Source organism: Stegostoma tigrinum, chromosome 24 (genome assembly GCF_030684315.1).
Source record: "Stegostoma tigrinum isolate sSteTig4 chromosome 24, sSteTig4.hap1, whole genome shotgun sequence".
NCBI lineage: Eukaryota > Metazoa > Chordata > Chondrichthyes > Orectolobiformes > Stegostomatidae > Stegostoma > Stegostoma tigrinum.
The window spans coordinates 7,310,601-7,328,030 of NC_081377.1; the positions used below are offsets into that span (position 1 = coordinate 7,310,601).

The window sequence follows — 17,430 nt, forward strand, 5'->3', positions numbered from 1 at the left end:
ATGTTTATAAATGGTAGAATGTGGCAGGCTGGCCAGTAGTGCATTGGAATAGCCATGTCATGATGTTACAAAGGCATAAGTTAAACGAATTAAAATTTTAGTATATTCACCAACAGTGACTTCTCTTTCTGCTTTTACCATCCAAGGATCTATCTTGGACTTCCTCATTTCTCATCTGCATTCTGCTGTTGACAGTAACCAAAAATACAGTAGACTGTTCCACATGTACTTTTGATGAAATCCAGTCCTATCTCATGACATCCCACGACCTCTTCATCTCTAACTGCTGTCAAGACATCAATCACCTCAACCTCTCCACCCCTGCCACCCACTCCAACCTCTCCCCTGCAGAATGTGCAGCCCTCCGCTCCCTCCACTCCAATCCCAACCTCACCATAAAACCCCCGGACAGGGAAGGCGCAGTGGTAGTATGGCACACTGACCTCTACATCGCCGAGGCCAGACACCAGCTCCCTGACACCACCTCCTACCACCCCCTTGATCATGATCCCACCCCTGACCACCAAACCATCCACAACTCCATAACTTCAGGTGACCTCCCACCCAAAGCCTCTAACCTCATAATTCCCCAACTGCGCACCGCCCATTTCCATCTCCTTCCCAAAATCCGCAAACCTGACTACCCTGGTCAACCTATTGTCTCCGCCTGCTCCTGCCTCACTGAACTTGTCTCCAACTACTGCGACTCCATTTTCTCGCCCTTGGTCCAGGAACTCCCCACCTATGTCCGTGACACCGCCCACGCCTTTCACCTTCTCCAAAACTTCCAGTTCCCTGGTCCCTAACACCTCATCTTTACCATGGACGACCAGTCCCTATAAACCTGCATTCCCCATGCAGATAGCCTAAAGGCCCTCCGCTTTATCCTGTCCTGCAGGCCTGACCAGCTCCCCTCCACTGACACCCTCATCCGCTTAGCCAAACTTGTCGTCATCCTCAACAACTTCTCTTTCATTTCCTCCCACTTCCTACAGACAAAGGGGGTGGCCATGGTTACCTGCATGGGCCCAAGTTATGCCTGCCTCTTTGTAGGATAGGTGGAACAATCCCTCTTCCAAAGCTACACTGGCCTTATCCCCCACCTCTTCCTCTGTTAAATCGATGACTGTAACGGCGCCGCCTCGAGGTCCCACGAGGAGCTTGAATAGTTCATCCACCTCACCAACAGCTTCCACCCTAACCTTAAGTTCACCTGGACCATCTCTGATAACTCTCTCACGTTCCTGGACCTCTCTGTCTCCATCTCTGGCATCCATCTGGAAATCAATATCCATTTCAAGCCTACCGACTCCCACAGCTACCTTGAATACACTTCCTCTCGCTCACCGAACTGGAAAAGGCCATCCCTTATTCCCAATTCCTTCACCTCAGCTGCATCTGCTCCCGAGATGAGGTCTTTCAGTCCCGGACATCTCAGATGCCTTTTATTTTCCAAGGACTGTAACTTACCCTCCACTGTGTTTGAAAATGCCCTTGACCGTGTCTCGCATTTCCTGCAACTCATCCCTCACACCCCTTCCCCGCAATAACAACCAAAACAGAATTCCCCTCGTCCTCACGTATCACCCCATCAACCTCCGAATCCAACGCATCATCCTCCAACACTTCCGCCATCTGACCCCACTACCAAAGACATTTTTCCCACCCCACCCTGTCTGTGACTCCCTTGTCCGTTCCACAGTTCCCTCCAGCCCCACCACCCCCGGCACTTTTTCCTGCAACCAGAACAAGTGCTATACCTGCCCCTACACCTCCCCCCTCAGCCCCATCCCAGGCTCCAGGAAGACCTTCCATCGAACAGATGTTCACCTGCACATGTGATATACTGTATCTGCTGTTCCTGTCATGGCTTCCCCTATGTCGGGAAAACCAAGCGGAGACCGTGAACACCTACACTCAGTTCGCGACAAACAACTACACCTCCCAGTCGCGAACCATTTCAACTCTGTTCCCCACCACTTGGACAACAGGTCTATCCTGGGCCTCCTGCATTGCCACAATGATGCTCCCCGAAAGGTGCAGGAACAGCATTTCATATTTCGCTTGGGAACCCTGCAGCCTAATGGTATCATTGTGGGCTTCACAAGCTTCAAAATCTCCCCTCCCTCGACAGCATTCCAAAACCAGCCCAGCTCGTCCTTACCTCCCTAACCAATCCTCCCACCTCAAGCCCTACCCCCATCTCCTACCCACTAACCTCATCCCGCTTCCTTGATCTGTCCGTCCTCCCTGGACCAACCTATCCCCTCCCTAACTCTCCACCTACATTCACCTTTACTGTCTCCAACCCTGCCTCTTTGACCTGGCTGTCTCCTCTCCACCTATCTTCTCTTTTATCCATCCTCTGTCCGTCTCCCCCTCTCTCCCTATTTATTTCAGAATCCCCTTCCCCTCTCCCATTTCTGAAGAAGGGTCTTGACCCGAAACGCAAGCTTTCCTGCTCCTCTGATGCTGCTTGGCCTGCTGTGTTCATTCAGCACCGCACCTTGTTATCTCTATCTCATGACTGCCTCTTCCAATCCCTTCAGGGCCTTCTGAAATTTCTCACACTGATTTCCTAACGCAGTACACACAGGCATGTGACTTTGGAACAGACTTAGGCCACTCAGCCCCTCAAACCTGGTTTGCCATTCAGAAAGATGGTTGCTGTGATTACTCCATGTTCCTGCCTACCCTTGTAACCTTTCACCCGCTAATGAAGAATCTATGCTAAAAAAAGTAATAGTAAAAATAATTCCACTGTTCTTTGAGGAAGAAAGTTCCAAAGACTTTCAGTTCTTTGTGAGAAAACAAGATTCTCCTCATCAATGTTCTGAAAAGGCAGCTCCTTATTTGTCAACAGAGACCCCTGAGTTTGATTCTGTCACAAGAGGAAACATCCTTTCCACACTCAACTTGTCAAGATCCTTTGGAATTTAGCATATTTCAATCAAATTGCGTCTCAGTTGTCTGAACTCCAGTGGATACCGGCATATCTGTCCAACTTTTGTGTCAATCCACCCTTTCCGGGTTATAATTGAAAAAATCTCTGAGCTTTTACTAGATGAGTCAATCTTTCTCTCTGCTAACTGCAGGGAAGCCATTGCAATCAGTCCCCATCACAACCTCTTGACTCATGACAAATGGGCTACTCATTTCGTGTCAAAGACAAAAGGATTATTTATATTTTCCAAGTGTATGCACCAGAAAGCAGCTTTCAAATGCTTGATTTAGTGTAAACAAGAGCTAGAAGAAAGACAGAGATAGTGGGAACTTCCGATGCTGGAGAATCTGAGATATTAAGGTGTAGAGCTGGATGAACACAGCAGGCCAAGTAGCATCAGAGGAGCACGAAAGCTGACTTTTCGGGTCTGGATGGTTCGAGAGAAATTGGGGAGGGTAAGGGGATTCTGAAATAAATAGGGAGGGGGGGGAGGCGGATGGAAGGTGGAGAAAGGAGCAGATAGGTGGAGAGGAGATGGACAGGTCAAGGAGGCGGGGATGAGGCTGGTAGGTAGGGGGTGGGGGTTGAGGTGAGAGGAGCAGATAGGTGGGAGAAAAGATGAACAGATCAAGAAGGTGGGGACGAGCTGGGCCGGTTTTGGGATGAGGTCGGGGTGGGGGCGAGCTGGGCGGGTTTTGGGATGAGTTCGGTGATCGGGAGATTTTGAAGCTGGTGAAGTCCACATTGATACCATTGGGGTGCAGGGCTCCCAAGCGGAATATGAAGTGCTGTTCCTGCAACCTTCGGGTGGCATCATTATGGCACTGCAGGAGGCCGAGGATGGACATGTTGTCCAAGGAATGGGAGGGGCAGTTAAAGTGCTTCACGACTGGGAGGTGCAGTCGTTTACCGTGAACTGAGCGTAGGTGCTCCACAAAGTGGTTTCCAAGCCTCCGCTTGGTTTTCCCGATGTAGACGAGGTCACATTGGTAAAAGCAGATACAGTATACCACATTAGCAGATGTGCAGGTGAACAGCAGCTTGATGTGGAAGGTCTTCTTGGGGCCTGGGATAGGGGTGAGGGGGAGGTGTAGGGGCAGGTGTAGCACTCCTGGTGGTTACAGGGAATGGTGCCAGGGTAGTGGGGCTGGTGGGGAGTGTGGAGAGGGCAAGGGAGTCACGCAGAGGGTGGTCCCTCTGGAAGGCAGGTAAGGGTGGGGAGAGAAAAATGACCTTGGTAGTAGGGTCAGGTTGCAGGTAGCGGAAGTGGCGGTGGATGATCTGTTGAATCGGGAGGTTGGTGGGATGGTACATGACGACAAGGGGGATTCTGTTTTGGTTGTTATTGCAGGGTGGGGGTGTGAGGGATGAGTTGTGGGAAACGCGAGAGACGTGGTCAAGGGCATTTTCGACCACTGTGGAGGAGAAGTTACAGTCTTGAAACACGGGACATTTGGGATGTCTGGGAGTGGAATACCTCATCTCGAGAGCAGATGTGGTGGAAGTGAAGGAATTGGGAATAGGGGATGGCATTCTTGTGGGAAGGTGGGTGAGAGGAGGTGTATTCTAGGTAGCTGTGGGAGTCAGTAGGCTTGAAATGGATATCGGTTTCCAGGTGGTTGCCAGAGAGGTCCAGGAAGGAGAGAGAGGTATCAAGAGATGGTGAACTTAAGTTTGGGGTCGAAACTGTTGGTGAAGTGGATGACCTGTTCAAGCTTCTCATAGGAGCACAAGGCCACACCAATACAGTCATCAATGTAAAGGAGGAAGAGGTGGGGGATAGGTCCAGTGTAGCTACGGAAGACGGATTGTTGCACGTATCCTTCAAAGGGGCAGGCAGAGCTTGGGCCCATGCGGGTACCCATGGTCACCCCCTATGTCTGTAGGAAGTAGGAGGAATTGAAGGACAAGTTGTTATCGATATTAATTAGTTTGAAATGCAGCATATTTGTTTGTTGCACAGGTAGCATTATGTGGACTACACATTTGGAGAGTGTATCCCTTAACAACTTCTCTTTCAATTCCTTCCACCTCCTATTTAGACACGGGGGTAACCATGGGTTCCCGCATGGGCCCAAGCTATGCCTGCCTCTTTGTAGGATATATGGAACAATCCCTCTTCCAAAGCTACACTGGCCACATCCCCCACCTCTTCGTCTGTTACATTGATGACTGTATCGGCACTGCCTCGTGCTCCCACAAGGAGCTCAAACAGCTCATCCACTTTACTAACCCCAAGATGAGGCATTCCACTCCCTGACATCCCAGATGTCTTTGTTTTTCAAGGACTGCAACCTCTCCTCCACAGTGGTCAGAAAACACCCTCGACCACATCTCGGAAGTGGAGGACAATGATGTGTTGAATTGGGAGGTTGGTGGGGTGGTACGTGATGACAAGGGGGATTCTGTTTTGGCTGTTGTTGCAGGGTGGGGGTGTGAGGGATGGGTTGTGGGATACGCGAGGGACGTGGTCAAGGGCATTTTCGACCACTGTGGAGGAGAGTTGCCCGCAACTCATCCCTTACACCCCCGCCCTGCAATAACAACCAAAACAGAATCCCCCTCGTCCTCACATAGTACCCCACCTACCTTTGGATTCAATGCATCATCCTCCGCCACTTCCACCACCTGCAATCTGACCCCACTACCAAGGGCATTTTTTCCCTCCCAACTCTTATTTGCCTTCCAGAGGGACCGCTCTCTCCGTGACTCTCTTGTCTGCTCCACACTCCCTACTAGCCCCACCACACCTGGCAATTTTCCCTGCAATTGCAGGAAGTGCTACACCTGACCCTACACTTCACCCCCATCCCAGGCCCCAAGAAAACCTTCCACATTAAACAGATGTTTACCTGCACATCTGCTAATGTGGTATCTTGTATCCGCTGTTCCTGATGTGACCTCCTCTACATCGGGGAAACCAAGCGGAGGCTTGGAGACCGCTTTGTGGAACAACCACACTTGGTTCGTGACAAAGAACTGTCGCGAACCACTTCAACTCCCCCTTCCATTCCTCAGACGATGTTAATCCTGGGCCTCATGCACTGTCACAACGATGCTACCTGAAGGTTGCAGGAACAGTGCCTCATTATTCGCTTGCGAACCCTGCACCCCGATGGTATCAATGTGGACTTCACAAGCTTCAAAATCTCCCCACCCCCCGACCTCATCCCAAAACCCGCCCAGCTCGTCCCCGCCTCCTTGACCTGTCCATCTTTTCTCCCACCCATTTGCTCCTCTCACCTCAACCCCCACACCCTACCTACCACCCTCATCCCCGCCTCTTTGACCAGTCCGTCTTTCCTTGACTGACCAACCCTCATCCTAACTCCTCAACTACACCCACCTCTACAGACTCCATCCATGCCTCCTTGATCTGTCCGTCTCCTCTCCACCTATCTGCTCCTTTCTCCACCCTCCATCTGCCTCCCCACTTCTCTCTATTTCAGAATCCCCGCCCCATTTCTGAAGAAGCATCCAGACTCCAAACGTCAGCTTTCCTGCTCCCCTGATGCTACTTGGCCTGCTGCTCATCCAGTTCTACACCTTGTTATCTGTAGTACAAAAAACAGACTTCTTTAAAATGTAATGTTGAAGTTTGTTCTGCATATTTAAGTTCAAATCAGTCATGGATGTAAAGTGACCATGATTAGGATATTATATCTCTTTTGCACATTATTTGTTCAGAATATTGAATTCAGTTCTTCGTTTCGAGCAAGAGTTTGAAGTAATCTGAATTGTGATTGTAACGGGTTTATACTTCCCTCTCCCCTCCCCCAGGGGAGAGTTCTGCTGCAATTAGGTGTTGTAGTTGCGTGCTGCAGGCAGTTAGATTTTCACAGCTCTCACAGTGGCTGAGGTGGTATTATCTCATGCTTGTTCAAGCACTGATGATTCCCTCAAGCTTTACCCAAAGGTTCATTCTTTACTTAGCCTCTAACTAAACAAGGAGCAACTCTGCTGTCTAAGAATTGTTAAATTACACAGAAAAGCTCTCAAATGTATAAGGAACACAAAAATGGCAGTGGTGAGTATCAGTATTAACTAGTTTGAAATGCAGCATGTTTGTTTGTTTGTTGCACAGGTAGCATTATGTGGACTACACATTTGGAGAATTTATCCACTGTACACCCATCTATCAACTATAAGACATGTTGTTGAATGCTCTGCATTAATGGGTGCCTTGAGGCAGATTTTAGCAAAAATTTTTGGTCGCGTGTCCGCCGAATATTTCTGTCTTGTGGTTGGCGTTTGTGAGGAAACTGAATTAACCCATCAGTCACACTGTCAGTAACACAGAAGTTCTTGAGCAACTCTGTGACAGTCATGCACAGTGTCCTTTACACTAGATTTGCCACAAACAGCAGCTGATGCTCTATTACTTTGTTAGTTTTGAATCTGACATCAGTAGACTTGTGTTAACCATATAGAATTTCATAGAAATGGGGTCTTCAGCCCAACCATTCCTTACTTACCCTCAGAGCATCCCACCCAGATCCATCCCCCTATAACCCACCTAATTTACACACCCCTGAACACTACAGGCAATTTAGCACGGCCAATCCACCTAGCCTGCACACCTTTCGACTGTGGGAGGAAACCGGAGCACCCGGAGGAAACCCATGCAGACACGGGGAGAATGTGCAAACTCCACACAGACAGTTGCCCAGGGGTGGAATCGAACCCAGGTCCCTGGTGCTGTGAGGCAGCAGTGATAGCCACGGAGCCACCGTGCCCAGGGTAGATCAAAGAGGTATATGGAGTTAGGTGACAGATAACCTTGACCTTGTTGAATTGGAAAAGGGCTAAATGTTCACCTGCTGCTCTAATGTTCCACATTTTACAGCTGAATATGTTGGTTGTTGTGGTACTTGCTGGTGGACAATAAAAGTGCCAGGTTTCACCACTTTTCAGTTGCTGACTTAGGTGTGTTTTTGGCTAGAGTATGGGGTTATTACGTTAATTGTGGGAGGAAAATTATCCTAATCACTGTTGGGGTGGTGAAAATAGTATTAAACTATACGTTCTTTCCCAGCATTGTCAAATAACTTGTAATTAATTCTGGCTGGCACATGATAATGCATGAACAGTTGACAATATTTGCTGCTACTGTTTTAAGAGACAGATGAGTGTGTCTGACATAATTTTAAAACTGTTAAAAGGGTTAATACTACTTTTTGTTCATGGAATATAAATGCTGCTGGCAAGTTTGCATTTGTTGCCTATCCCTGATTGCCGTTGAGAAATTGGTGAGCTTTGAATTGCCACAGTCTACACGGTGCTGAATGGAGTTTCAGAATTTTGATGAAAGACTGTGAATGATATTGTTCCAAATCAGAATAGTGTGTGGCTTGGAAAGTTCCCATACCTCTGCAGCCTTTATTTTTCGCTGTGTTAGAGTTTATTGTTTGCAAAATGCTGTTAAAGAAGCCTTATGTGTCACGCACACTGTTGCTATTGTATGTCAGTGGTGGAGGGAGTGAAGTTGGTGAATGGGATACCAGCCAAGTGAACTGTTTTATCTTGAAATGTCAAGCTTCTTGAGAGTTCTTGGAGTTCAATGTCCAGGCAAGTTGAGAGTTTTCCAGCACAGTCCTGACTTGTACTTTGTGGATAATGGAGTGGATTTGAGGAGTAAGGAGACGTGTTATTCACCACTGGATTCCCAGTCTCTGACCTGCTCTTGTCGCCCACATCTATATAGCTCTGTCGATTGCAATTGCCACCGAAGCAGCGTTCTAAGTTCCTAGCTGTGCTGTTTATCACACAGACTGAGGGAAGTATTTTAACTGAAAGTGGCAACAGTAAATAGTACCTAGTATCCAGCAGTTCACTAAGTTCAAGAAAAACTGCTTGAATCAATTTGGATCTATTTAATCATGCTTCCTTCATGAACCGTAGAAATTCATGTGACTGGTAATGTGCAAATACAAGGAAAGCTGTGGACTTGTTTCCAGCTCTCTGCTGAATGATCTGACATCAACATTAACAGTTGGCCTCAGTATTCGTAGATTATGGAGGGATTTATTGTGGGTTTTGCTTCTGATTTCCATCCAGAAGTTTTCTGCTTGAAAGTGCATGCATGTGATATTCAATGCAGGTATTGTTAACCCAACTTTTGTTGGCTCAGAGATAATAAAATGTGAGGCTGGATGAACACAGCAGGCCAAGCAGCATCTCAGGAGCACAAAAGCTGACGTTTCGGGCCTAGACCCTTCATCAGAGAGCCTGAGGTTGGTCCGGAGGGAGGAGGGTAACTTCTTCAGGTTAGGCATCCCTGGAAGAGGCTTCGCAGTGAGGTTAAAATAGTATCAGAGATAATGGGAACTGCAGATGCTGGAGAATCCAAGATAATAAAATGTGAGGCTGGATGAACACAGCAGGCCAAGCAGCATCTTAGGAGCACAAAAGCTGACGTTTCGGGCCTAGACCCTTCATCAGAGATGTTGGCTCAGTTGTCAAATAGGTCACTTTCCTGACCCAAATGCTGAGTGTGACCACCATTAGTGAAACTATTCCATTAAGATTAGCTGTCTGTTTTTGAACAAGGAAAATGCTGTCTCCAAGACCGACTTCTGCAATCAGCAGATCTTGTCTGTGCTGATTTTTAGTCATAGACAGTTAATGTGATTTTAAAATGATGAGGACATGTTCGGTAATCACACTTTCAACTTGAGCTGCAATGAGCAGGCAAGCAAAGAGTTTTTAATGTTTTTAGGTATCTTGGATTGCACCAAAAAGCAACTAAAAATAATTTCCTTCTGAGAGGCAAGAAACTATATATTTCTTATCAGTCAATATTGCAGGATCAAGTACAGGATAGCAATCAATTACTCCATCATTATCCAGTTTCATATTCTGCCACTCTAGTGTTCTGGCCTCGAACATGTGAAGCAATGATTGGCCATATTTATCCATGAAGTGGCCACTTGAGAAAGTGTTCAAGAGTTAACAAACTTGGATTATTTAGGAACAAAAACAGAAGTTTCTGGAAAAGCTCAACAAGCCTGGCAGCATCTGTGAAGAAAAATCAACGATAACGTTTTGGGTCTGGTGACCCTCCCTCAGCACTAGATTATTAAGGTGGTGGAGTAGATTTGTAGCTCGGGTTGTGGGTGTCGAGGTTCGTCGGCTCACCGAACTGGTTTGTTGTTCTGCAGACGTTTCGTTACTGTGCTGGGTAACATCATCAGTGCAGCCTGTGATGGAGCGTCAGGGTGTTTTCCCGGCTGGCTTTTAAATTCTGGGGTCTGTTGCGATGGATTGCCTCACTTCCGGGTTCCCTCCGTAGTGGAATGTAAATGGGGTCAAGTTCAGTGGGTTTCTTCATAGCCTGCTTCGTGGAGTGCCATGCTTCCAGGAATTCTCATGCTTGTCTCTGCGTAGCCTGTCCCAGGATCTGGGTGTTGTCCCAGTTGAAGTCGTGGTTCTCTTTATCCATGTGGATTGAGATGAGTGGGTATTGTTCGTGACTTTTTGTAGCCAGTTGGTGTTCATGTACTCTTGTGGTTAGTTTCCTTCCTGTTTGTCCGATGTAGTGTTTCTCACAGTCTCTGCAGGGAATCTTGTAGATGACATTGGGCCTGTCCATGGCGGGGAGTGTGTCTTTGGTTTGGGTGAGCACTTGTCGTAGGGTTGATGTGAGCCACTCTGATACCCAGCGGTTGTAGAAGTCTTGTGGTGAGTTCTGACGTGTTCCTGACGCAGGGTAGTGTGATGAGTGCATCGGGGCATGTAGAATCTTTCTGATGCTGTTCCTGTAGGCATCTCCTGACCCAGTTCTTTGGATATCGATAATAGTGACAAGGAGAAGTAGAACCATGTCCTTGACTGGGACAACACCAAGATCCTGGGACGGGCTAGGCAGAGACAAGCACGAGAATTCCTGGAAGCACGGCATCCCACGAAGCAGGCTATCAATAAGCACATTGAATTCTACCCCATATACATTCCACTATGGAGGAAACCAGAAGTGAGGCAATCCATCGCAACAGACCCTAGAGTTTAAAAGCCAGGCGGGAAAACACACCGATGCTTCATCGGAGACTACACTGAGGGTGTTACCAAGCACAGTAACGAAACATCTGCGGAACAACAAACCAGCTCGGCGAGCCAACCAACCTCAATGTTGGATTATTAAGTTTTGTTTCCAAATTTAAATTATGCAGTAGAAAAATTGCCAGTTGATATGTAAGAGCACATCCATAATTACCTGTGCAAAGTTGGTGGCGAGTTACCTCTTTCTCCCAACTATATTCTTTTCTCACATAATTTGAAAGGTGCATTCCATAACAGTTCAAATCTGACTGAGTGCATTACAGATCCATTTTTTTCAATTCAGTACATAAATTACATTACTGCACTTGTAATAACCGTTGCCAGAACAATTCACACTGTTCCTTTGCATTTCATGCCAGATATTCCCTGGTCTGTGTAGCCTGAGGATTACACATTCCTTGCCCTCTGGATGCGATGACCATAGGGCTTGGAGAGTGGCCTTTCCCTATTAAACCTTTATCTGTTTATTGCATCCTTTGCCTGTTTAACCTGGACATTTGTGCATGTGATAGTGCAGCACTTGTTTGTTGTTGGGAATTTGTACTGGAAGATGAATAGATTTAATTCAGACTGAAGAATTTTTTTTCATCAGTTAATAGTCTTCCAGCACAAGATGATGCTCACCTTGGCTTGTCTCTGGGAACAGTTCATATAGCAGGAGTCCTGCATAATGCAAGTCAGCCATTTTCTTAAATGCAACAGGTGGCCTATTGGACTCTTCTGAAGGGCAGGTAAAATAAACCATTTTACTGTTGATCCACAGTCATATATAAACCAGATCTGAGTAAAGACAGCATATTTCCTTCCTGAAAAGACGTGAATAAACCAGGTGTGTTTTTACAGCAATCTGGGCACCATTACTGAAAAGGTCTTTTTATTTAATTATTTGAATTTAAATTTCCCAGTTGTTGTGATGGAAATTGAACTTTTGTTTCCATATTCATCTGGATTTCTACTAACTCAGTAATCGTCAAATTATTGCAAAGTACTGGAGAAACTGGGCATGATATATGTGTAGAATATAAAATTTCACTTTTATTCGGCAAAATGCCTAACAGTCAAGTCTGAAAGGGTATCCATTGCATCAGTCAGGTTTTTTTTTCTTACAGAGTTACTCAAACAAGCTGTCTCTAGAGGATTCCCACCTCAATTTCTATGGCTTTCAAAGTATAGACAAAAGAAGGATTTCCATTTGCACGGATCCCTGCGGATGGAACATGCACATTGTCCATCATCCTCGACCAATCAGAAAGGTAAGAAGATATTCCACAAAATAAATGGGAAAGCCCTTTCAGTCTTTGCCATGTTTCTGTCAATTTTGCCTCTTTCTATCTTGAAGGGGTTGATTGTGTTTTACAGTGTCATCCCATTGCAATTGGGTACACTGACTTCAACTTTGAACTTAGACTCAGTGTAAACAGACTTTTCAAGTGTGAGGGAACATAAAAATTTGAAATTCAGTATCCTATTCCTTGATAATGATCAAGAATGTAAACTCCAGCTGATTTAATTCCACATAACCCAGAGATTCTGTTGCTGAATACCATATCTAGCTGAAATCTATAGCTCAATAAAAATTAAGGATTAGAGTTGAGATTTTCCTGAGTGTATGCTGAATGATGTTTTACTGCTCAGAATTGTACTTGTGTATAGTGTTGATGATATGCAGTGACGCTCAGTCTTGAATTTCATTTACATATTTTCAGAGTAAATCTGACACAATAAAACGAATACATACTGAATTAAACTAGACACTTTAATCAGACAGCTCAAGTCAGTTAGTTTCTGTAGTCATGGAGGGAGGCTGGTATTTGGATGGAGGAGGATGTTATGACTCTGGAAGCATTTGAATCATAGAAGGTTATGCCACTGAATTCTGCTGCTTGACATGTCACATTTGCTGTGATTCTTTGTTTGCACATGCTGTCTACTTGAATTCAAGTTTACTATGTGTCTCCACACCCATAGATCTTCCTTTTTGCTGAAACCAATGATCCAATTCCCTTTGAAAAGAGCGCTTAGAATTCACAGTCACAAACCATTATTGAATTATATCGTCTTACTGCTTTTGCGGCTTTATTGGACTGGAACTTGGAACAATGTGGCACTGTACTGTCAAATCCAAGTCCTGGGTATTGTTGCTATGAGTGACTTAATTTTTTAAAAAATTATGGCATTTTTAAATTTGTGAATCCAACACACTGGATGATGCCTTTAGTCTCCCTGGCAGTGTGTTGGAGACCATTATGACATCATACGCCATCATTGTGACTTTATAGCATCAAATAATACTCATGCAAGCTATCAATTCTCAAACGAAAGTTGAGGATGCTCTTCAGCTATCCATTCAGGTAAAGGTGAAGCAAATAACCAAACTACAAATTGCACTGTTCATGGAAGTTTTCTTATTTGTAAAGCCGTTAGTGAATTATAAATCCCAACGTCCACGATGTCATGTCTAATTTTAAATACTGACACGTTTTTGTTTTGCTAGTAGGGTTTGCAGTTTTCCTTCTTAGTTTTGTAGAGGCTGATTCTCTCCATTTTTACTACATTGTTTTCATTTTAGAGCTCCCAACTGTTCAAGCAATTTTTTTACTAAATTATGGCAGTGGAGGCTCAAAGGGACAAATGGCCTACTCCTGCTTCCTGTCCTGTGTTTTTATGTGTCTATGTGTGTCTATTGTGTTAAAACCTAAGTGAATTGAAATAAATATGTGATTATACTGAGATAGCAAGAACTATAGATGCTGGAGTCAGACATAACTAAGTGTGGAGCTGGAGGAACATAGCAGGCCAGGCAACATCAGAGGAACGGGAAAACTGATGTTTTGGGTCAGGACCCTTCACGAAACATCAGCTTTCCTGTGCCTCTTGTGCTGCCTGGCCTGCTGTGTTCCTCCGGCTCCGCACTTTGTTATTGCAAATAATTATGCTGTTGTTTTTCAAGAAGAATATAAATAGATCTTTCACTGGGTGTAGATCTTGACTTAGTGTATTAGTATGACATTTGTGAAAGCAAGCCAGTAACCTGTTTGGCATCTCCCTTATTTTTATGTCATTTAGAGGTGGAGATTTATGAAGGCTGCTGACTAGTAATTACACATCTCACACTCTTGGACAAAGTCAAGATCCATGCCAGTTACTTTATCCTGTCAAAATGTGACTCTATTTGCATGTTTAGCTGTTTATTCCTACTTAACAAGGGAGGTTTGATCCACACCAGTGGACATTCTTATGTGGACCAGATTACAAGAATAGTTTTACTGCATAAAAACCAAAAGAACTGTGGATGCTGCAAATCAGGAACAAAAACAAAGTTGCTGGAAAAGCTCAGCAGGTCTGGCAACATCTGTGGAGGAGAAAACCGATTTAACGTTTCAGGTCCGGTGACCCTTCCACAGAACTGAGGAAGGGTCACTGGACCCGAAACGTTAACTCTGTTTTCTCCTCCACAGATGCTGCCAGACCTGCTGAGCTTTTCCAGCAACTTTGTTTTTGTTCATAGCTATACTGCATTCGCCACATAATCTCTGGAGTTTCATTTAGGTGTGGTTATAGCCGTTTGATCTGTCCAAAATCTGTGGTTAGCCCATTTGTACTATATTTATATCGATAAAGGTGAGTCTAACACCTATATAGTATGAATTTCTTTCTCTCCATTTATGAACTGAAATTTTTTTGTTATTCATTGATGGGACTTGGGCATAGCACAAGCATTTATTGCCCGTCTTTAGTTGTCCTTAAGACGGTGATGGTGAGCTGCCTTCTTGAACTGCAGCAGTCCATGAAATGAGGGTTGACCCTCAATACCACTAGGGAGGGAATGGCAGTATGGGTGAGTGGCTTGGAGGGGAACTTACCGGTAGTGGTGTTTCCATGTATCAGCTGCTCTCGTCTGTCCAGATGGAAATGGTCTTGGGTTTGGGGGGTGCTGTCTGAGGGTCTTTGAATTTCTGCAGTTCATCTTGTAGTTGATACACACTGTTGCTGTTGAGTGGTGAAGGGAGTGGATGATTGTTGGTATGGTGCCAATCAAATGGGCTGCTTTGTTCTGTATGATGCCAAGCTTCTTGAGTGTTGTTGGAGCAGCACTTATCCAGGCAAGTGGGAAGCATTCCATCACACTCCTAACTTGTGCCTTGTAGATGATGGACAGAGTTTTGGGATCAGAAGGTGAGTTGTTGTGTGATCTTAGTAATAATAGGGAACAGTACCTTTTCACGGTCAGGTTTAGAGAAAAAAGTGGTAGTCTACCGTGTTAAAAATGTGCCATAAATTAGTGTTAAAATTTCAGCGATATCCAGAATAAATACTGAAGCTGGCACGGAATGTTAAGACTGCCAACTTATTGACAAACCCTCGTACTTAAAAACATTTTAAATGGGAATACAGATGCATGAGTTCTTAGGAAGACTTAGACAAGGAAGTAAATTAACACATAGACTACGAAAAATATAACAGAAAACTAGACGTAAGACAGAAATTTAAGGAAAATGAAAGTGTTCATTAAGATAACTGAAGTTTAGTGACAACACAACAGAATGCAGCTAAGTAAAGTGTAAGTTAGATTAAAGAATCTTTTCATAAATTTTCCTTAGTTTACTTTTATCTGGCTATTGAGTTTTATTTATGATTATGTTGCATAATTGGTTGATATCACAACAACCATAAAACCATGCTAGAATTGATGTTCCTTTTCTGTACATAACTTGAGGACATTTCTTGAACCATGGAGGAAATGGTTAAATGCTATGTTGAAGTCTGTTTCTGTCAAAGGGTGAATTAGATCAGCCAAATCACTTTCTTCACATGCACTAATCTTTACAATTAGTTTGGATTTATTTTTGTGTGGCTCCAAAGTGCAAAAGCATTTTCTGAAAACGTCTCCTGTGAGTTCTTGCGGTCTTTGCATGATTATCATTGTAAATGGTTGTTGTGTATGCAGAGATTGCTTTGAAACAAGCCATTACAGATTGTATCTTAAACATCCACATTCATAGCTGAGCCTGACATTCAGATCGTGCTTTGAACATCCATGTTTGTGACTAAACCTATTCTATACAAACGGTACTGATGTGTATGCATTCTCCATTAGAGTAATGCAATGAGTAATGATTGGGAGAGTGAATCATGGCAATTTTCTTTCATGTTTGTATTCTCCCGACCTACCCCCACTTCCCTGTTTCAGGATTCTGAGACAGTGAAAATGCTTTTATTACAGTGATCAGCACCTTGACAGAGATCAAACCCTGTGTTCAGTTTGGAATATTTTGTTTTAAATTAAGGGCTGTTAATTTTAACCTCTTTGGTGTGTTTGTTCCTGTAGAAATATTATACAATTTGTTAAAAAAACTTCTCTTTTGTATTATCTTTAAGGATGTTTTTACCTTTGTATTTGATACATCTATGAAGCCAATAAGTAGTTTGCAACAGTATAGTATATATGAAAGATAGAACATACGCTGTTTAAATTAACAAAGTGTGGAGCTGGATGAACACTGCAGGCCAAGCAGCGTCTCAGGAGCACAAAGTTAAAATAGTTTGCATGTGATAAATTAATGTTGAATGACACATGCAAATAAATGGCCAATCAGGATTTGCAATAGGGTCATTGCAACTCTGCAAGTACTGCTGTGCTGATTAGAAAACTGAAGGAGTCTATCCAAATTGGATGCAAAAACAAAATATTAAAGCTGTTAGAAATCTGGAAAAACATATAGAAACTGAAAAATACAGAACCCCCCCCGCCCCAGTTCCCTTTAAATATATCCCCTCTCACATTAAACATTGTACAACTGCAACATGACTTTTCAACTCCTATACTCGATGCTCTGACCAATTTCTTGAGATTAAGATTGTCTTTTATTGTAAATAAATGGGTGTAGATAAATTTCAAGTGCCTTTATCTTTGCATTAAGTACATTAGCAAATTTCACTTAAGCCGTTCACTGCAGTGCTTTCCTGGGTAAACTGGTATAAGGCTGTAAGAGCATTGGAGTAAAAGTAGCTCATTTAATCCATGGACCCTGCTCCACCATTCAATTAGATCATGACCTGCTAATTCTGAACTCCATTTCCTGCCTTTTCCCCATAACCTTCAATGCCCGTACTGATTAAAAATCTTTCTCAGCCTTGAATATTCTTAATTAATTACCCAGCCTCAGCAGGCCTCTGCGGGAAAGAATTCCACATATTCCCTATCCTTTGAGAGAAAAAAAGAGTCCTTCTAATTTCTGACTTAAATAAGTGAGTCCTTACTCTGAGATTCTGCCATTTGGTCCAAGACTCTTTCACACGAGGGAGTAATCTTTCTGCACCTACCCTACCAACCCCCTAAGAATCTTGTACATTTTAATAAGGTATCCTCTCATTCATCTAAACTCACAATGAGTACAAGCCCAACCTACTTAACTCTTCTCATAAAC

The 17,430-nt window shown here is 44.2% G+C and overlaps 1 protein-coding gene across 2 annotated transcripts in view; it reads left to right on the top strand.

Annotated features, from left to right (window-relative positions):
- inpp5b (inositol polyphosphate-5-phosphatase B) overlaps positions 1-17,430 on the top strand; it is a 172,061-nt gene that overhangs the window by 38,344 nt on the left and 116,287 nt on the right. Inside the window, exons 1-2 of one of the 2 annotated variants that reach the window (XM_048558257.2) lie at positions 6,795-6,971; positions 12,112-12,255. In XM_048558257.2, the coding sequence (XP_048414214.1) occupies positions 6,944-6,971; positions 12,112-12,255 (172 nt within the window). In that variant the 5' untranslated portion in view covers positions 6,795-6,943. Of the gene's footprint in view, positions 1-6,794; positions 6,972-12,111; positions 12,256-17,430 lie in introns of those variants that run through there. The other variant, XM_048558256.2, reaches the window with a different exon arrangement.